This window comes from Gopherus flavomarginatus, chromosome 7 (genome assembly GCF_025201925.1).
Source record: "Gopherus flavomarginatus isolate rGopFla2 chromosome 7, rGopFla2.mat.asm, whole genome shotgun sequence".
NCBI lineage: Eukaryota > Metazoa > Chordata > Testudines > Testudinidae > Gopherus > Gopherus flavomarginatus.
Window position 1 is genome coordinate 12,116,260 of NC_066623.1, and position 14,684 is coordinate 12,130,943.

The 14,684-nt window shown below is 39.9% G+C and overlaps 1 protein-coding gene across 2 annotated transcripts in view; it reads right to left on the reverse strand.

Moving 5' to 3' along the window:
- Positions 1 to 4,728: 4,728 nt before the first annotated feature.
- Positions 4,729 to 14,684, reverse strand: part of PCBD2 (pterin-4 alpha-carbinolamine dehydratase 2) — a 33,625-nt gene continuing 23,669 nt past the window's right edge. Inside the window, exons 2-4 of one of the 2 annotated variants that reach the window (XM_050962465.1) lie at positions 10,508 to 10,622; positions 8,682 to 8,762; positions 4,729 to 6,626 (exon numbers count right to left, since the gene is read on the reverse strand). In XM_050962465.1, coding sequence (XP_050818422.1) covers positions 6,531 to 6,626; positions 8,682 to 8,762; positions 10,508 to 10,622 — 292 coding nt within the window. In that variant the 3' untranslated portion in view covers positions 4,729 to 6,530. The remainder of the gene's footprint in view (positions 6,627 to 8,681; positions 8,763 to 10,507; positions 10,623 to 14,684) is intronic. The other variant, XM_050962464.1, reaches the window with a different exon arrangement.

Here is a 14,684-nt window from a genome sequence, read left to right on the forward strand (position 1 = left end):
ATTCTGCTGTTCGTTCTGTTTTAATTTATATTTCAGCCTGGCAAAATCCTTTTAAAAACTGCAGAAATTTGCACCATGAGGTGAAATTACATTCATTTTTAGTATTTATGCTTTGTGATGAGCCAAAGCAGTGGAAGAAATACATTTTTATGGCTGGATACAAGCCTTACTGCAACAATTTGTTGGAGAAGGATTTTTATCATTCAGGAAATAGGCAAATAGTAAACAAAGTTCTCTTTGTATATGCTGAAGGCCCCAATTCAGCAAGACTGTTAAAAGCCAACCTAACTTGAAGCAGGAGTAATTCAGCTGAAGCTTAAAACTAGACCTGTGCTTCTGCACCTTGCTGAATCAGGGCCATATAATCGAATGGTGTCCAGGAGCATTCCACCAATCAAATGGCTGAGTTTGCTCAATCATTCATTGCTTTATCTCAAAGAAAAGAAGCAGCCTCGATTTGAAAGCATTAGAAGTATGCTGGGAAATTATATCTCATTTTTATATGCTAAAGTTTTCAGAGGGCCATTTCTTTTCCTTGCTCTCAGTCTAATTATATTTTCTAAAAATAAGGCAGAAAGGCAAGGAGGGGGACACTAATCTCCAATTTCTGCAGCACAGAAGGTAATGGTATGAGTGGTGTCTTCTACCATTACTCACTTCTCTTGCCACATTCAATCCCTCTTCACACGGTAGAGGACTTTAAATTTAGCAGACAAAGGCATAACAAGTTCCAACGGCTGGAAGCTGAAGCTAAACAAATTCAGTCTAGAAATAAGGTGCACATTTTTCACGGGGGGGGGGGGGGTTAAGAAGCACTGCAACAATTTACCTATGGAGGTAATGGATTCTGTCACTTGACGTTCTCAAAATCAAGACTGAGTGGACTTTCTAAGAAACATGGTCTAACTCTACCAGAAGTTATGGGCTTGATGGAAGAATCACTTAAGAAAAATTCCACGGCCTGTGTAATACAGGAGGTCAGACTAGTTGATCATAGTGGTCCCTTCTGGCCTTAAAACCTACAAATCTATACTCTGAAGATATTCTGAATACCGTATAATCCTCCACAGATAAATCTGTCAAATCTCTATCTCCTGGAACAGATATAGAGATTTGGGTATCACAGCACAACAGAAAATGTTTCATAGATCAAGTTTGGAGAATGAAATGATGATACAACAATATTTAATTAAAAGACCTTTATTCTCCCCTGATTCCGAATTGGAGGAGTCTGCTATTGGGAATGGGTATAGATATTTTGTTATTAGCATATCAGACTTCTGTTCTATTCCTGCAAAAACTGAAATTTAATTAAAAGAAATACCAAAAGAAAAAGACACCTTTCTCTTCAGCAACCACCCCAAAGTCTTTCCATCACTACAATTGAGTAATAAGGATTAGGAAAAGTTTGGTTTTTTATAGACAGATGGACATGCTTCAGTGGTGAATGGGTTTACTTCCAATCTTCCTGCTTCATCTAATAAAGGCCAATGATTGTGTCCTTTCACTTACATCTACTTACATTTGTAAGGTTTTCTTGAATTTTTTTGTTCTATTTTTCCTCTGGTATTCCACAGGAATTTTTTAGGAAAAGGTTACTTCTTTTCATACATATTCTGTGATGAGAAGAATGTCTTTATCTCTGCCAGTTCTCTTTGATTATAATCAGATGATGGCTCAAAGTGGGAGCAAACACACAGGCCAGTGGGAAATGGGGAACATTTGGTGACCTTGGTGATATTAGCACTGTATGGGATAGCATCAGGGTTGCACTGTGATAGCAGTTAAGCCAGCAGTCCTGCCAGTGATTATAATCACTACTTTAATTACCTCACCAAGACCCAGTACCCAATGTGGTGTTTGCATGGTTTGCTGAACAGTCCCACTGAGGACGCCAGCCTTTTGGGGAATTTACTGAACTTGTTTCAGACTGCCCTGTGAAACTAGAGATCCTATTGGCAACTGGGAACAGGTCTAGATTAATCCAGATGCAGGGAAATTACCTTCAAAGAAAACAGTTGTTTAATGACAGATAATCCAAACACTCATCAGCACCACAATCAACCTGGAAACAAAAACATTCCAATGAAATATAACCTAGTGGTTGCAACGAGCAGGGAAACATTGCCAGAGTAAGAGAAAGGGGCACCATGCTGCAGTGAGCTGTTATTCTGAAGGCTAAGCAGAGCAGGCACCCATCAGTACTAGAAAGTGAAAGCTACCAGAAAAAAATTAGGACACCGCAGAAGTGGTATGTGTGATTCAATAGGGAGTTTTGACCTATATACCGGACTGATGTAATGGAGCATTATGACTCTAGAGGTTCTGTTTTTCAGACAAGACTAAAAACTGAAGTTCTGGCCACTTTTGGTCATCCAAGACCCACTGGTACTTTTCACAAGAGGAGCATTAGCCCAAATGTCCTGACTAAAACGCAATACCTGTAATTAAATTCTTCCTATATAAATTTCCTATAAAGTTTCAGCTGGACATGGCACCGTTCACTTCCTTGGTTAAAGTTGCTATACACTGTTACAGTCGCTAAGCTCCAACCGAGGGGTCAATATTGAGTGAAGCGATTATTCTCCCAACTTCTCAATATCTCTACACATTCTCTCAATGTATAACAAGAGTGTATATACTCATATTTGCAGACAATACCAAACTGGGAGGGATTGCAGCTGCTTTGGAGGACAGGGTCAAAATTCAAAATGATCTGGACAAATTGGAGAAATGGTCTGAGGTAAACCAGATGAAGTTCAATAAAGACAAATGCAAAGTGCTCCACTTAGGAAGGAACAATCAGTTTCACTCATACAGAATGGGAAGAGACTGTCTAGGAAGGAGTATGGCAGAAAGAGATCTAGGGGTCATAGTGGACCACAAGCTAAATATGAGTCAACAGTGTGATACTGTTGCAAAAAAAGCAAACGTGATTCTGGGATGCATTAACAGACGTGTTGTAAACAAGACACGAGAAGTCATTCTTCCGCTCTACTCTGTGCTGGTTAGGCCTCAACTGGAGTATTGTGTCCAGTTCTGGGCACCGCATTTCAAGAAAGATGTGGAGAAATTGGAGAGGGTCCAGAGAAGAGCAACAAGAATGATTAAAGGTCTTGAGAACATGACCTATGAAGGAAGGCTGAAAGAATTGGGTTTATTTAGTTTGGAAAAGAGAAGACTGAGAGGGGACATGATAGCAGTTTTCAGGTATCTAAAAGGGTGTCATCAGGAGGAGGGAGAAAACTTGTTCACCTTAGCCTCTAATGATAGAACAAGAAGCAATGGGCTTAAACTGCAGCAAGAGAGATATAGGTCGGACATTAGGAAAAGGTTCCTAACTGTCAGGGTAGTTAAACACTGGAATAAATTGCCTAGGGAGGTTGTGGAATCTCCATCTCTGGAGATATTTAAGAGTAGGTTAGATAAATGTCTATCAGGGATGGTCTAGACAGTATTTGGTCCTGCCATGAGGGCAGGAGACTGGACTCAATGACCTCTCGAGGTCCCTTCCAGTCCTAGAGTCTATGAATCTATATACAGGAACATATTTTGAGAGACACAGATACACGCACAAACTGCGAACTCAAGCTAGATGGCTGATTTATGTTTCCTTAATCTTTCCCAGATACAGAAAGGGAAGCCAGAGGTTTTTCAGCATAGCTAGTAGAGTGCCAAGATTCCATTGCCACTTGCTTCACAGAAAGCAGCTAGTTTATTACAAAAGCTAAGGATTGGGGGTGGGGAGGGAGAGGGAGGTGTGATGAAGGTTCTCAGTTTGGATGCAATTCAAAAATACTAAGAATTCTGTCAAAAACCTAAAAACCGGACTTTGGTAATGAAAGAAGGAGCTGGTGTCTGCAAGGCAAACCAAAGCCCAGGAGAACATCATTGCTTTTTGTGCTGAGGAGCTGCAGGTATCATGGAGTGCAGGAGAGAAGAGCAGCCAATAGCAGTTTAGCAAAAAAATTGAAGAGGAACAGGAGGAAAGGAAATTGCCTCTGAGGCTAAGGTGAAATCCTGGCCCCACTGAAGCGTATGGCAAAACTCTCACAGATTTCAAAGGAGCCAGGATTTTCCCCATAGATTCTGTCTCTGAAGTCAACAGTCTTTGATCAGACAGGAGGGGGGAGGGATAGCTCAGGGGTTTGAGCATTGACCTACTAAACCCAGGGTTGCGAGTTCAATCCCTGAGGGGGCCATTAAGGGAACTGGGGTAAAAATCTGGGGATTGGTCCTGCTTGGAGCAGGGGGTTGGACTAGATGACCTCCTGAGGTCCCTTCCAACCCTAATAGTCTATGATTCTATGAGCAGTTTTTCACTACTATTTTCATTATAAGATAACAAAGTTTATATAGCAATACTCACGGAGGGCACCTCACTGCTCTCTGTAATAACCAGGAGAGGAGCAGGAGGCAGAAGCTAAACAAATGTTACCCCAAAAAGCTATGCTGCAGTAATGCGCTGCTCACCTTTTCTATTTATTTCACTCAGTCTCCATCACCAAGCAGCAGATCTAAAAAATAACAACACTGTACAGCCGGGCGTCACAAAAGAATACTGCTCTGAGCTCTCAATGAATTTGTGGGGATTTTTTTCTAAGAGAATGTAAATAAATATTAATATTTGAAACCCAAGACCTCCCAGTAACTAGATATAAGTTATGCTAATGCCAAAACAGCTTTGTCACATATGTGCATGTATATAATAATTATACAGGAACAAAATTACAGAGGAGGAATTAGATTTTATTGTTCTTATCCAAAGCTTTCCCATAATATCTCAGTTCTAAAAAACAAAAATAGTTTTCAGGGCTTATTAGAGAGGCACTGTCAAACCTTCAGGACCAGATTTATTCATCCGTGGGTAACAAAAGACAACAGTTATTTTTTCAAGTAATTCCCTGCAGCACTGATCACTTTAAAATCATGTCAAAGAAATCCTTAATTTTACACAAATACAAAAAGATTTTAAGGGATGGGCATTTGAGAGCATAAAACCTAGACTAGTTCTCTTTAGTTTTAACTTGATAGCCTACGGATGCTAACTTAAAAACCTTCTCGGTTCAAAAATCTTATCAACAACTGTTGTCCATAAGTGCATGACACGGCATATGTTAATTATTTTGTGCTTCATATTTTACAAATTTATTGAAGGGAATATTTGGAAGGCAGCTACTGCACTGCATCCAGAAAGTATTGGGGGAGCACAAATCTAATATGTACAAAAAGGCTTTGACAATGACATGAATCAATATAGAGCTAGTTTCTTAGTAGTTACTAATTGTGCCTCTGGTGTCATTCTATCTATGTATCTAGGCATTTATAAGGTGCCAATCAACCCAGTAGTTAAGCAGCAACATAATTATTAGAAAGGCTTGATTGTGCATGTTGAGTACACTCAGTACTGCAGAGAGGGGCCTGTTCTTGTCATACTTACATGAGCAGAACTCCAACTGCTATCAGTGAGAATTTTGTCTGAGTGAGAATAAAGGCCAGAGACTTTATAACCTTGGGATGTTGTGAGAAATAGATTTTAAACCTAGCTGATAGGATCTGTAGCTCCTAGAACAAGATTTACAAATTATTTTAACTATAAGAAAATGGGTCACCATAACTTTAGATTAGCCCTGCCCACCTTATCAAGAACCCTGCCAACATTGCTTCCTTTACTGCTGGCAGCACTTATTGGTGTGATGGAAACCTGGCTTAGTCCACACTCCCCTTTCCTACAGATGAGCTTTAATAAAATATGAGAATGCTATTACAAAATAAGGGTTTGATATTGAGTTCTCTGGCCCCAATCCATCAAAATATTTAAGCACTTCCCCCAAGTACATGAGTATTTCCAGTGACTTCAGCAGGTCTATTCATGTGCTTAAAATTCAACATGTCCTTAAGAGCTTTGACAGATAAAGGCCAGGGTACTCAGCAGCTTGAGGATCAAGTCCTCAATATCCTACTACTGGGAGGGTGACAGGTCTGAAAAGCACCTCACCACTATTGGTATCTGCATACAAGAGTACAGAGAAAAAGAAAGCTACCAAATGTCCTGCTGGCTGGGATCAAGAACAAGGCACGCTCACTTGGCAGTACCCGAGTGCTATTACTCCCTGCAGGGTTACTAGGCTAGGGGCTTGGAGAATCCTTCACTCTCTGGAAGGCTTCCAGCATTCTGGCTTTTATCCATTGTGGAATAATGGTGAATCATATTTCTGGTTTGGGTTTTTAATGTGAAAAGTTTATTTTAATTTCTAAGGAAGGATTGTTCAAAATTACTTTTGTTGCTTTGTCTGATGTATTGTACGTGTGACCAGTAATGATAAGTATAAGGATTTGGCAGTTTTCTCATATTAAGGTTGATGAGTTTTTGTTTCTTTTTAAATGTTGCTGCTAAACTAGTCTTATTACACATCATTTTACACTACGAGGGGCAGCAGCAATTTAGAACGTAGAACCCTTCACTGAATGAATGATAAGGTTCAGATACAAAGCAGTCTGAAGGCAATGCTATTTTCAACATTCAGTTATTACACAGAAGCAGCCGCCTTGTCAATAAATTGAGCCAGCTTCACATCTCTTTTGGTCAGTCCTCCACAGTCATGGGAAATAAGAGTTATCTGAACCTGTAAGCAAAAGGAAAGGATGTGGATTACAATTTACATTCCAAGCTTTCAGTGAAGACTGATCAGAATTCAATTTGAAATTTTTTGTGGGGAGAGTGATCTTTAATATATTGGTTTTAAAAAACCCCGCCTGCAGACTAAGAGTTGGAATCTTACTATTTTTTCAAATTGTAAGACATCACATGAGTCAGCTGCAAGGTGAGCAGGCTCAGCAGAATCTGGAGACTAACCAAAGAAGCACTTCACAGAGTAAAAAAGTAATTTAGGCTTCATGCTCTTGGGTTTCATCCAAGAGGCAGCATCCGATTAAATTACTCATTCTTTAAATTTAAATTCCACATATTGGTTTCATGAAGAATTCAGGTCATTGACCAAGTTGCAAACACCAAATTAAGTGACTGGAGCATAAAAATCAGTATCTTAAAGGTGAAGAAACTGGTTAGCTCTTTGCAGATTAGTTTTGAAAGGAAAAAATAAACAGACTGGTGTATGTGTTGCTATGATACAGGCTGCCTGCATGAGTTTGTTTAGACTTACCCAGAAGAAAAGTCATGTGCTACATTGTTAGTTGTTCCTGTGTAGCAGGGATTTGCAAAAAAAGAAAATCTAAACACCCTGGGAAGTCAAGACACTCTTCCAGAGTGTGAGATAGGCACTTTGTCCAACATCACTTAATGGCTCTCTTTAAATGAGATAGTTAGAATGTATTTAATTTTGCCTTATTGTTTAAAAAAGAATTATACCATTTCAGTGCCAATTAATCCCATTTTTAAAAAAATATACATGGCACTTTGTGCCAGTCAGAAAAAACCACTGCTTTATGTGTATGCATCATCACTCTGCTTGTCCCTTGTTTTGTTTTAGATAGGCATGGTATATATTTACCAGTGACTAAACAAAAAAATAGTTAATAGAACAAAATGAGAACTATTAGAAAATAAAATGATAGTAATAATTTGACTTTTGAAGTGGTGCCTTTTATTGGAAGGTCTCAGTGCACCTGACTAATATTTGCTCTCATGAAACCACTACGAATTAAATAAATTTTATAATTTACTTTACAGGTAGCTACACTGAGACACCGGAGTCAAGTTTTTCAAGATATGAGTCTAAGGGCTTGTCTACATTACCCACTGGATCAAAGGGCAGCGATCAATCCAGCAGGTGTCGATTTATCACGTCTAGTCTAGATGCAATAAATTGACCGCTGAGCACTCTCCCATCGACTCCGGTACTCCACCAGGGCGAGAGGCGCAGTCGGGAGTCAACAGGAGAGCGTCAGTGAAGACACTGCGGTAAGTAGATCTAAGTACGTTGACTTCAGATACATTATTCACGTAGCTGAAGTTGCGTAACTTAGATCGATCCCTCTACCCCCAGTGTAGACCAGGCCTAAGTTAGCTTTCCAGGCTCCTGTTTCGGCACTGGAACAAGTGGCTTGATCTTCCAAAGTTCTGAACTCCCATTAACTTCCACAGGCATCAAAAGGAGCTGATGAGTGTTCAGTAGCTTTGAAAAAATCCGAATATTTATCTAGATGGCCTAAACATGGATTTAGGAGCCTAACTTTAGGCTTAGACTTTAGGAAATCTTGGTTGAAGAGGTTATATAATGTGTCCAAGCCACACAGCCTGTGGTGAGAAATCTGAGAGAAGAACTATGGATTCCTGCCTCTCTAACCACTGACTAGACAATCTCTTCACTATACAAGTTTAAAAAGTAGGAACAATTTGAGGTTTAAACACTTTCACAGTGTGTCAAATGTTAAGTATATTACCATGATGACAACAGGAAGAAAATCAGCCCAGTCTAAGATAAAAGAAACAAAAAACACACAAACACACAACGCTAATTTATTCTGCCCATCAGTAGGACTGGATCTTCTTTGCAAATATTCTTTTAAAATCCAAAAAGGAGATAGGTAAAGTCACTATCTCTTTTGATGTATAGAAGCTTCCTAATGTGAAAAGGAGGAACAGAAATGGATGTTCTACACGCTGATCTGGTCTAGTAAATTGTTCATAAAGGTACTTAAACGGTTATTCACTGTATTACCTTGTTGTATACATTAAACCATTCGGGATGATGATTCATCTTTTCTGCTTGCAGAGCAACTCGTGTCATAAATCCAAAAGCCTAGGATAAAAAGAATACAGAGAAATATTTCATGTTAGGAACGTGCGTTAAGGTTAGTGTTATGGATCTACAAGGATATATTCCAAAAGCCCAGTGATGTGTAATGACAAGGATGGCCCTTGTGTACTGGGACCTAAAGATAATTCGTTTTGTACCCTACCCCTTTGAGTACTTTTGAGTACTCTGAGTATGTCACCTTTTGGAGCATTCCACCTTCCCTGGATTACTCCCCATTCTATCTTCACCGTTCCCTTACTAAAGCAGCATTCTGCAGCACATGCTCCAGAGATGAACTCCCAGTAGGGTGAACAGATGTCCTAATTTTATAGGGACAGTCCCGATATTTGCAGAGGGCAGGGTGTTATATGGGTCTCTATTACCCCTCACCCCATCCTGATTTTTCACACTTACTATCTGGTCACCCTAACTCACAGAGTTCATGGCTTTCTGATTAGCTGGCTTCTTCCTGCAATGGGTTACAACCCCCTCTGCTCAGTGGGATACTGCTCCAAGTCATGGTCCCCTTGTTAAAAATTTACTACTGACCTAAAGGGATTGTGGTAATTTTCCTGCTGCTGATAGAGTTCTCTCCCTCTTTGGATACTGGTCGATCATTCTGTCCAAAATGACTTATCCAAAGATACTGATGAAAAACAATTATTTTGCCTACGGTGTGCAACAGGTATCAGATATTTTTAAATATTCACCCAAGGGAGATACCTCTATGCCCCTAGATCTTCACCCCACCTTTCCTCCAAGTTAAACACTCTGCTATACTATCAATATACACCAGGAGTGGGCAAACTTTTTGGCCTGAGAGCCGCAACGGGTTTCGTAAATTGTATGGAGGGCCGGTTAGGGGAGGGGGTCATAGCTTGGCCCCCACTTCTGATCTGCCTCCCCCGCTCCCAGGACTCCTGCCCCATCCAACCCCCGCTGTTACCAGGAGGGACCCCTGCCCCATCCACACACCCCCGCTCCCTGTCCCCTGACTGCCCCCTGCCACCCCATCCAACCCCCTCTCCTTCCTGATTGCCCCCCCCAGGACCTCTGCCCCCATTCAACCCCGTTCCCACTCGACCCCTATCGACACCCCCACCCCCTGACCACCACCTTGAACTCCCCTGCCCTCTATCCAACCCCCTCTGCTCCCTGCCCGCTTACTGCGCTGCCTGGAGCACCAGTGGCTGGCAGTGCTACAGCCATGCCGCCACCACGCAGCACAGAGACCGGGTCAGGACGGGCTCTGCAGCTGCGCTGCCCCAGGAGCTCACAGCCCTGCCGCCCAGAGCATTGCGCCGGCAGCGGAGCGAGTGAGATGAGGCTACAGGGGAGGGAGGATAGTGGGGGAGGAGCTGGGGCTAGCCTCCCGGCCAAGAATGCGGGGGGCAGGCAGGACAGTCCCACGGGCCATAGTTTGCCCACCTCTGATATACACAGTGTATTTTTCAGGAACAGAGTTCATTTCTAGTGACTTTCCCTGAATGTAAGCATTTTTGTTTTGTTTTGGAGGGGGGCGGAGGGAGGTTGGCCACATGAGGTCACTTCTCTCCTTTATGAGAAAATGTTCTGGTTTAAATGAGAGAATACAGACTTCCCAGTCCCCCACCCTCTTCTCTTCACACTCCCCCGTGATACAGGATTTAATCACAGACTCAAGGAGAAAATGTGAGGCCCTTGCCAAAAATATTTGCAGAAAATCTCTGCATTAAAAAAAAAAAATTCCATGCAAATCAAGGACTCACTCTGCAATAGGACTCATGTAGGTAGGCCCCTGTGCCTGCCCAGAGACCAAGGGAAGTCAATGGGCTCTGCACAGATGAAGGAGTCCATCCAGGAGGATCAGGGCCTAAATTAAAACTGCAAAGCAAAAAAACCCCGTATCCACGTACATAATCTGGTTCATATTAAAATACTTGCCATAAGTTAGTATCTTGACATAGACCTACCTGTTTAGATCATTTTAAGCACTAATTTATAGTCTAGCCTGTATATGGTCCATCAAGCAATGGCCATTTCAAACAAACATGTGGTCAATAAATAACATAATGGTTGATAATAGTTTCAGTCTTTTTTTTCTCTCACAAATTACAAACACTTTAAGAAAAGGAATCAGTGCCTGGATGAAGTATGACTTTGTAAGTCACTTTGCCAGTCAGATGAATGCAAACGTTACAATCAGAGCAAATTATTCCAATGAGGTTTGTCATTTGGAAACCACCAAACTGTCAGCAATTAAAAAGCTTTTTTCTTTGACCCAAGAACATTCGAAAAAATTGGGAACACTAGCTTCCCTTGAAGCTCTAGTTTGGTTTAATTTTACTTGGAGTGAACAATTACATTTCAAAAATTTCAAGCATTGCAACAAGATGCTTCAAAGCATAAAGCAGTAAACTCATCACTAGACATTAGGGAATATAGCTTTATTCAAAATTCTAAGATTTACATTTTATTTAAAGATTTTTTTAAAATACCCATAGCCTTAACATCTTTATTTACAAGACCATACCAAATTATACCTAGAATTGCCTCCAAAGGATAGTTTAAAAGCCACTGCTGCAGTCAGAAAGGCATCTGAAATTAGATTGCCTTTTTAACCTCACGCAGTGCAGGGAAAACTGGAGGGAATTCAAGAAAAATCTGACCAAATCCATATATGCACTTCCAGAATCTATATCTATGTACAGACATATGCACATGTGTGCACGCACACGAGTACATACATATATTTTTCCATGGATATTTTTATTTTATTGCATAATCATGACCACTCACTCTTAAGTTCAAATGGAAAAAACATTAAAGAACAAATTAATTGGTGACCAAATATCATGACCACTAAACTTTACCAAACCATTCCCTGTGCCTCTCCCCCCTGCCTACCGACTTGACCAGAAATCACCAGTTAGCTGACCCTGATGTCCCCCATTGTCACCACAGCTAAAAATGGAAAGTTATCTTAAAAGTTGCACTTCATCCTGAAGGTAGCCAAACTCAGGTTTTCATCAACTACAAGAGGGAATGAATTCCTAAGCACTGGGCCCTCCGTGGAGAATGTCCTGTTGTCCTTTCCTATGAGCTCAATCCTGGGAACAGGTAGTATGAGCGTTCCAGTGGGACATAACTACCACAGCAGAGGCTTGTGGATGTTTCAGAGCTAAAAGGATCCCATAACCATGATTTTATACATACATCATGTGTGTGTGCAATTATATACACATAGGGGTATGTACATACATACACATATAACCCTGCTTTACCCAATGCAATCTTCTCTGCGTTACTAAAATAAACGACTTTTTCTATTTTGATTATAGCCTATTTTAACTATGCACAAAAGAGCACATATCTCCCACTAAGAAAATGAGCAGCAGCTCTGCTGAGTAATTTCACCAGTGCAATCTCCATTAAGCCCCTAAATACATCCTTTTCTAATTACATAAATTAGAACTCTATTGTTTATGGATCACCTTTATGTTTGTAGGCCCATAAGCTTCCTTTTACAAAATACAATTGGCTCTGGAGGAAGAGATATTTAGGTTTGATTAGATATGAAAACACTATTACACAATCAGTTTGGACATGTCTTCACGTCTTGAAACATGATCGGTAATTTGGTCTAATTGGTGATCAAGGAAACTATCTTGTGATCAATTAAAGTAATTACCTGATTCCGGCAACATAACCAACCTTATTTTGAGCTGGAGTCTGCACTTCTTCAACTTTAATTAAAAATAATGAAAATTATTAAGCAGTCTGCAGTGCAAGATCATTGTCAAGCACGAGTCACATGACAGTATAGTCACTTGGCATTGGTGGGTACAGTTTACCAGACAGAGAAAACATTTCTTGTTGCTAGATGGATAAGTGTTTTATTTATGCTGATAAGTCCCTACACGGCCTTGACCTCAGCAGATTGTTTGTGGCAACTATAACCACTGATGACATCATTTTAAGATCTTAATTTGAATCTAATATATATATATATATATAATCATCCACAACACAGAACCTCAGCAGCATTTTCTAAAATCTGTGCATCAAGTTTTAAAAGCAGCTATTTCGAATAAAGGAAATACCATACCAGATGAGATCAACAGTCTCTCTCTGCCTTGGTTCCCCATCCATAAGTTGGAGATAAAATAGTACTTCCCTACCTCACAAGGGGTGTAGTGAAGATAAATACATTAAAAATTGTGAGGTACTCTGGTACTGCGGTAATGGGAGCCACAGGAATACCTTATATAGATTTTTTACTGTGTAATTTTAGTTATATTTAGATAATGTTTTTACTAAAATAAAGTTTAGAAATATAGGTTTCTACACATTCCTTAACCTGTGAAAACGATTTCCCAGGGAAATATTGGAAGCAACACTTAAATTAGAGTGGAAACACCACTAAAAATTTTACTGTATGGAACAATCCTGCTCTGGCAAGGAGATGGACTGGATGATCCAATGGGTCTTTTCCATTTCTCTCTTCTACGAGTCATGAAAGGAATAACTAAAAAACTACTGAAGTTGCAGCAGTAGCTCAGCTGCAATTTCTAAGGCAGAGATTCATTTTCTGGATGCTCCCAGCTTTGACATGCCTGTTTTGGGAAAATATTTCCTTGCTAAATCACTCCTGAAAGAAGAAATCATATTGAGAAAGTATTTTAAGCAAGCTCAGCTGGTACCTCTTGCTCAAGCTGTGCCCTGGGACAGCCCAACTGTACTTTTAAAATAACAGAACATGCTATCACAAAATATGGCTTAATGCAACTTGCTTTTCCTGAGAAAGGTAAAAACTGTGCTATATGCTTTGCTTTCAGGAGTGAATGGAAAGATGAAATTCCATCTACCTCTTTGCACTATAGAGTATTTAACAGCAATGGGAGGCTTGCAGAGTCCCTCTGCTAATCTGCTATTCTTCTTCTTTTCACATGTCTTAAGCAAGGACTCAATTCATCTTAACACTTTTTAAACATACAGCTTTTGCACAATGCTTGCCAACATTATCCTGATGATTAATACATCAAAGCAATGCAGGCTCATGTGTTGTGCTAATATATCACCGCCTGGTGAGTTCCCAGTGATAGAGTACCATAATGTATCACCGGAACACAGCATTCAGGCAATTCTTTACTCAAAAGATGGGGCTCCTCAAGAAAAACAGCTTTGAGACCTAGCAATCTAACAAGCATTTTATTTATTTGTTTTTAAATGCAAAGGTTATGAACTTGGGGTCCCTGGGCCTCCTAAATCTTTCAGCCAAGAGAAACATATGCTAATCACAAATACATTAAGGTTTTTATTTCCAATCTGTCATTATAATGCTGAGGGCAGTATTAACCTCGACCTTATGTGGTGTAAGGGCTACCTGTCTTTGCAGCATTACTATTTAATAACAAAAACATTTTGTATCCTTTATTAATAGGATACATGTACGTAATGGATAATACTAGTCATAATAATGCATTTATATCTTAGAATATACAGTGCTTAGCATGTTTGCTTTCACTTCATGCCATTACACGATGCGTTGCATTTGTCCTCTTTGTTCTTCATGCAGTTTAACTCCCTGTTACATAACAATAAAAAGACTTACACATCATTAGGCCTCAGCTCCAAATTGTGAAGTAGGTTGCATGCATGGAAGTTTCACTAATTCCTGTAACTAGCTAACTTTTATTTATGGGTCAGCAGGCAGAGAAAAGAAGTTGCTTAATGTTGAGCTAAATTAAAGGTATGCTGTACAATACCTTTGTTTATAGTCACTTGATTTTGTTTAAGTTAGTTTCATTACATTTTCTGTTGTGCTCCAAGTGAAATCTGCATTTTTTAAAATTCTATTGGCTACATTTAGGGAAGATTTTTCCTTGTTAAAACAGAGGCATCTTGTTACATGGTTATGGTATTTTTTAAAAAAGTTAAATCAGT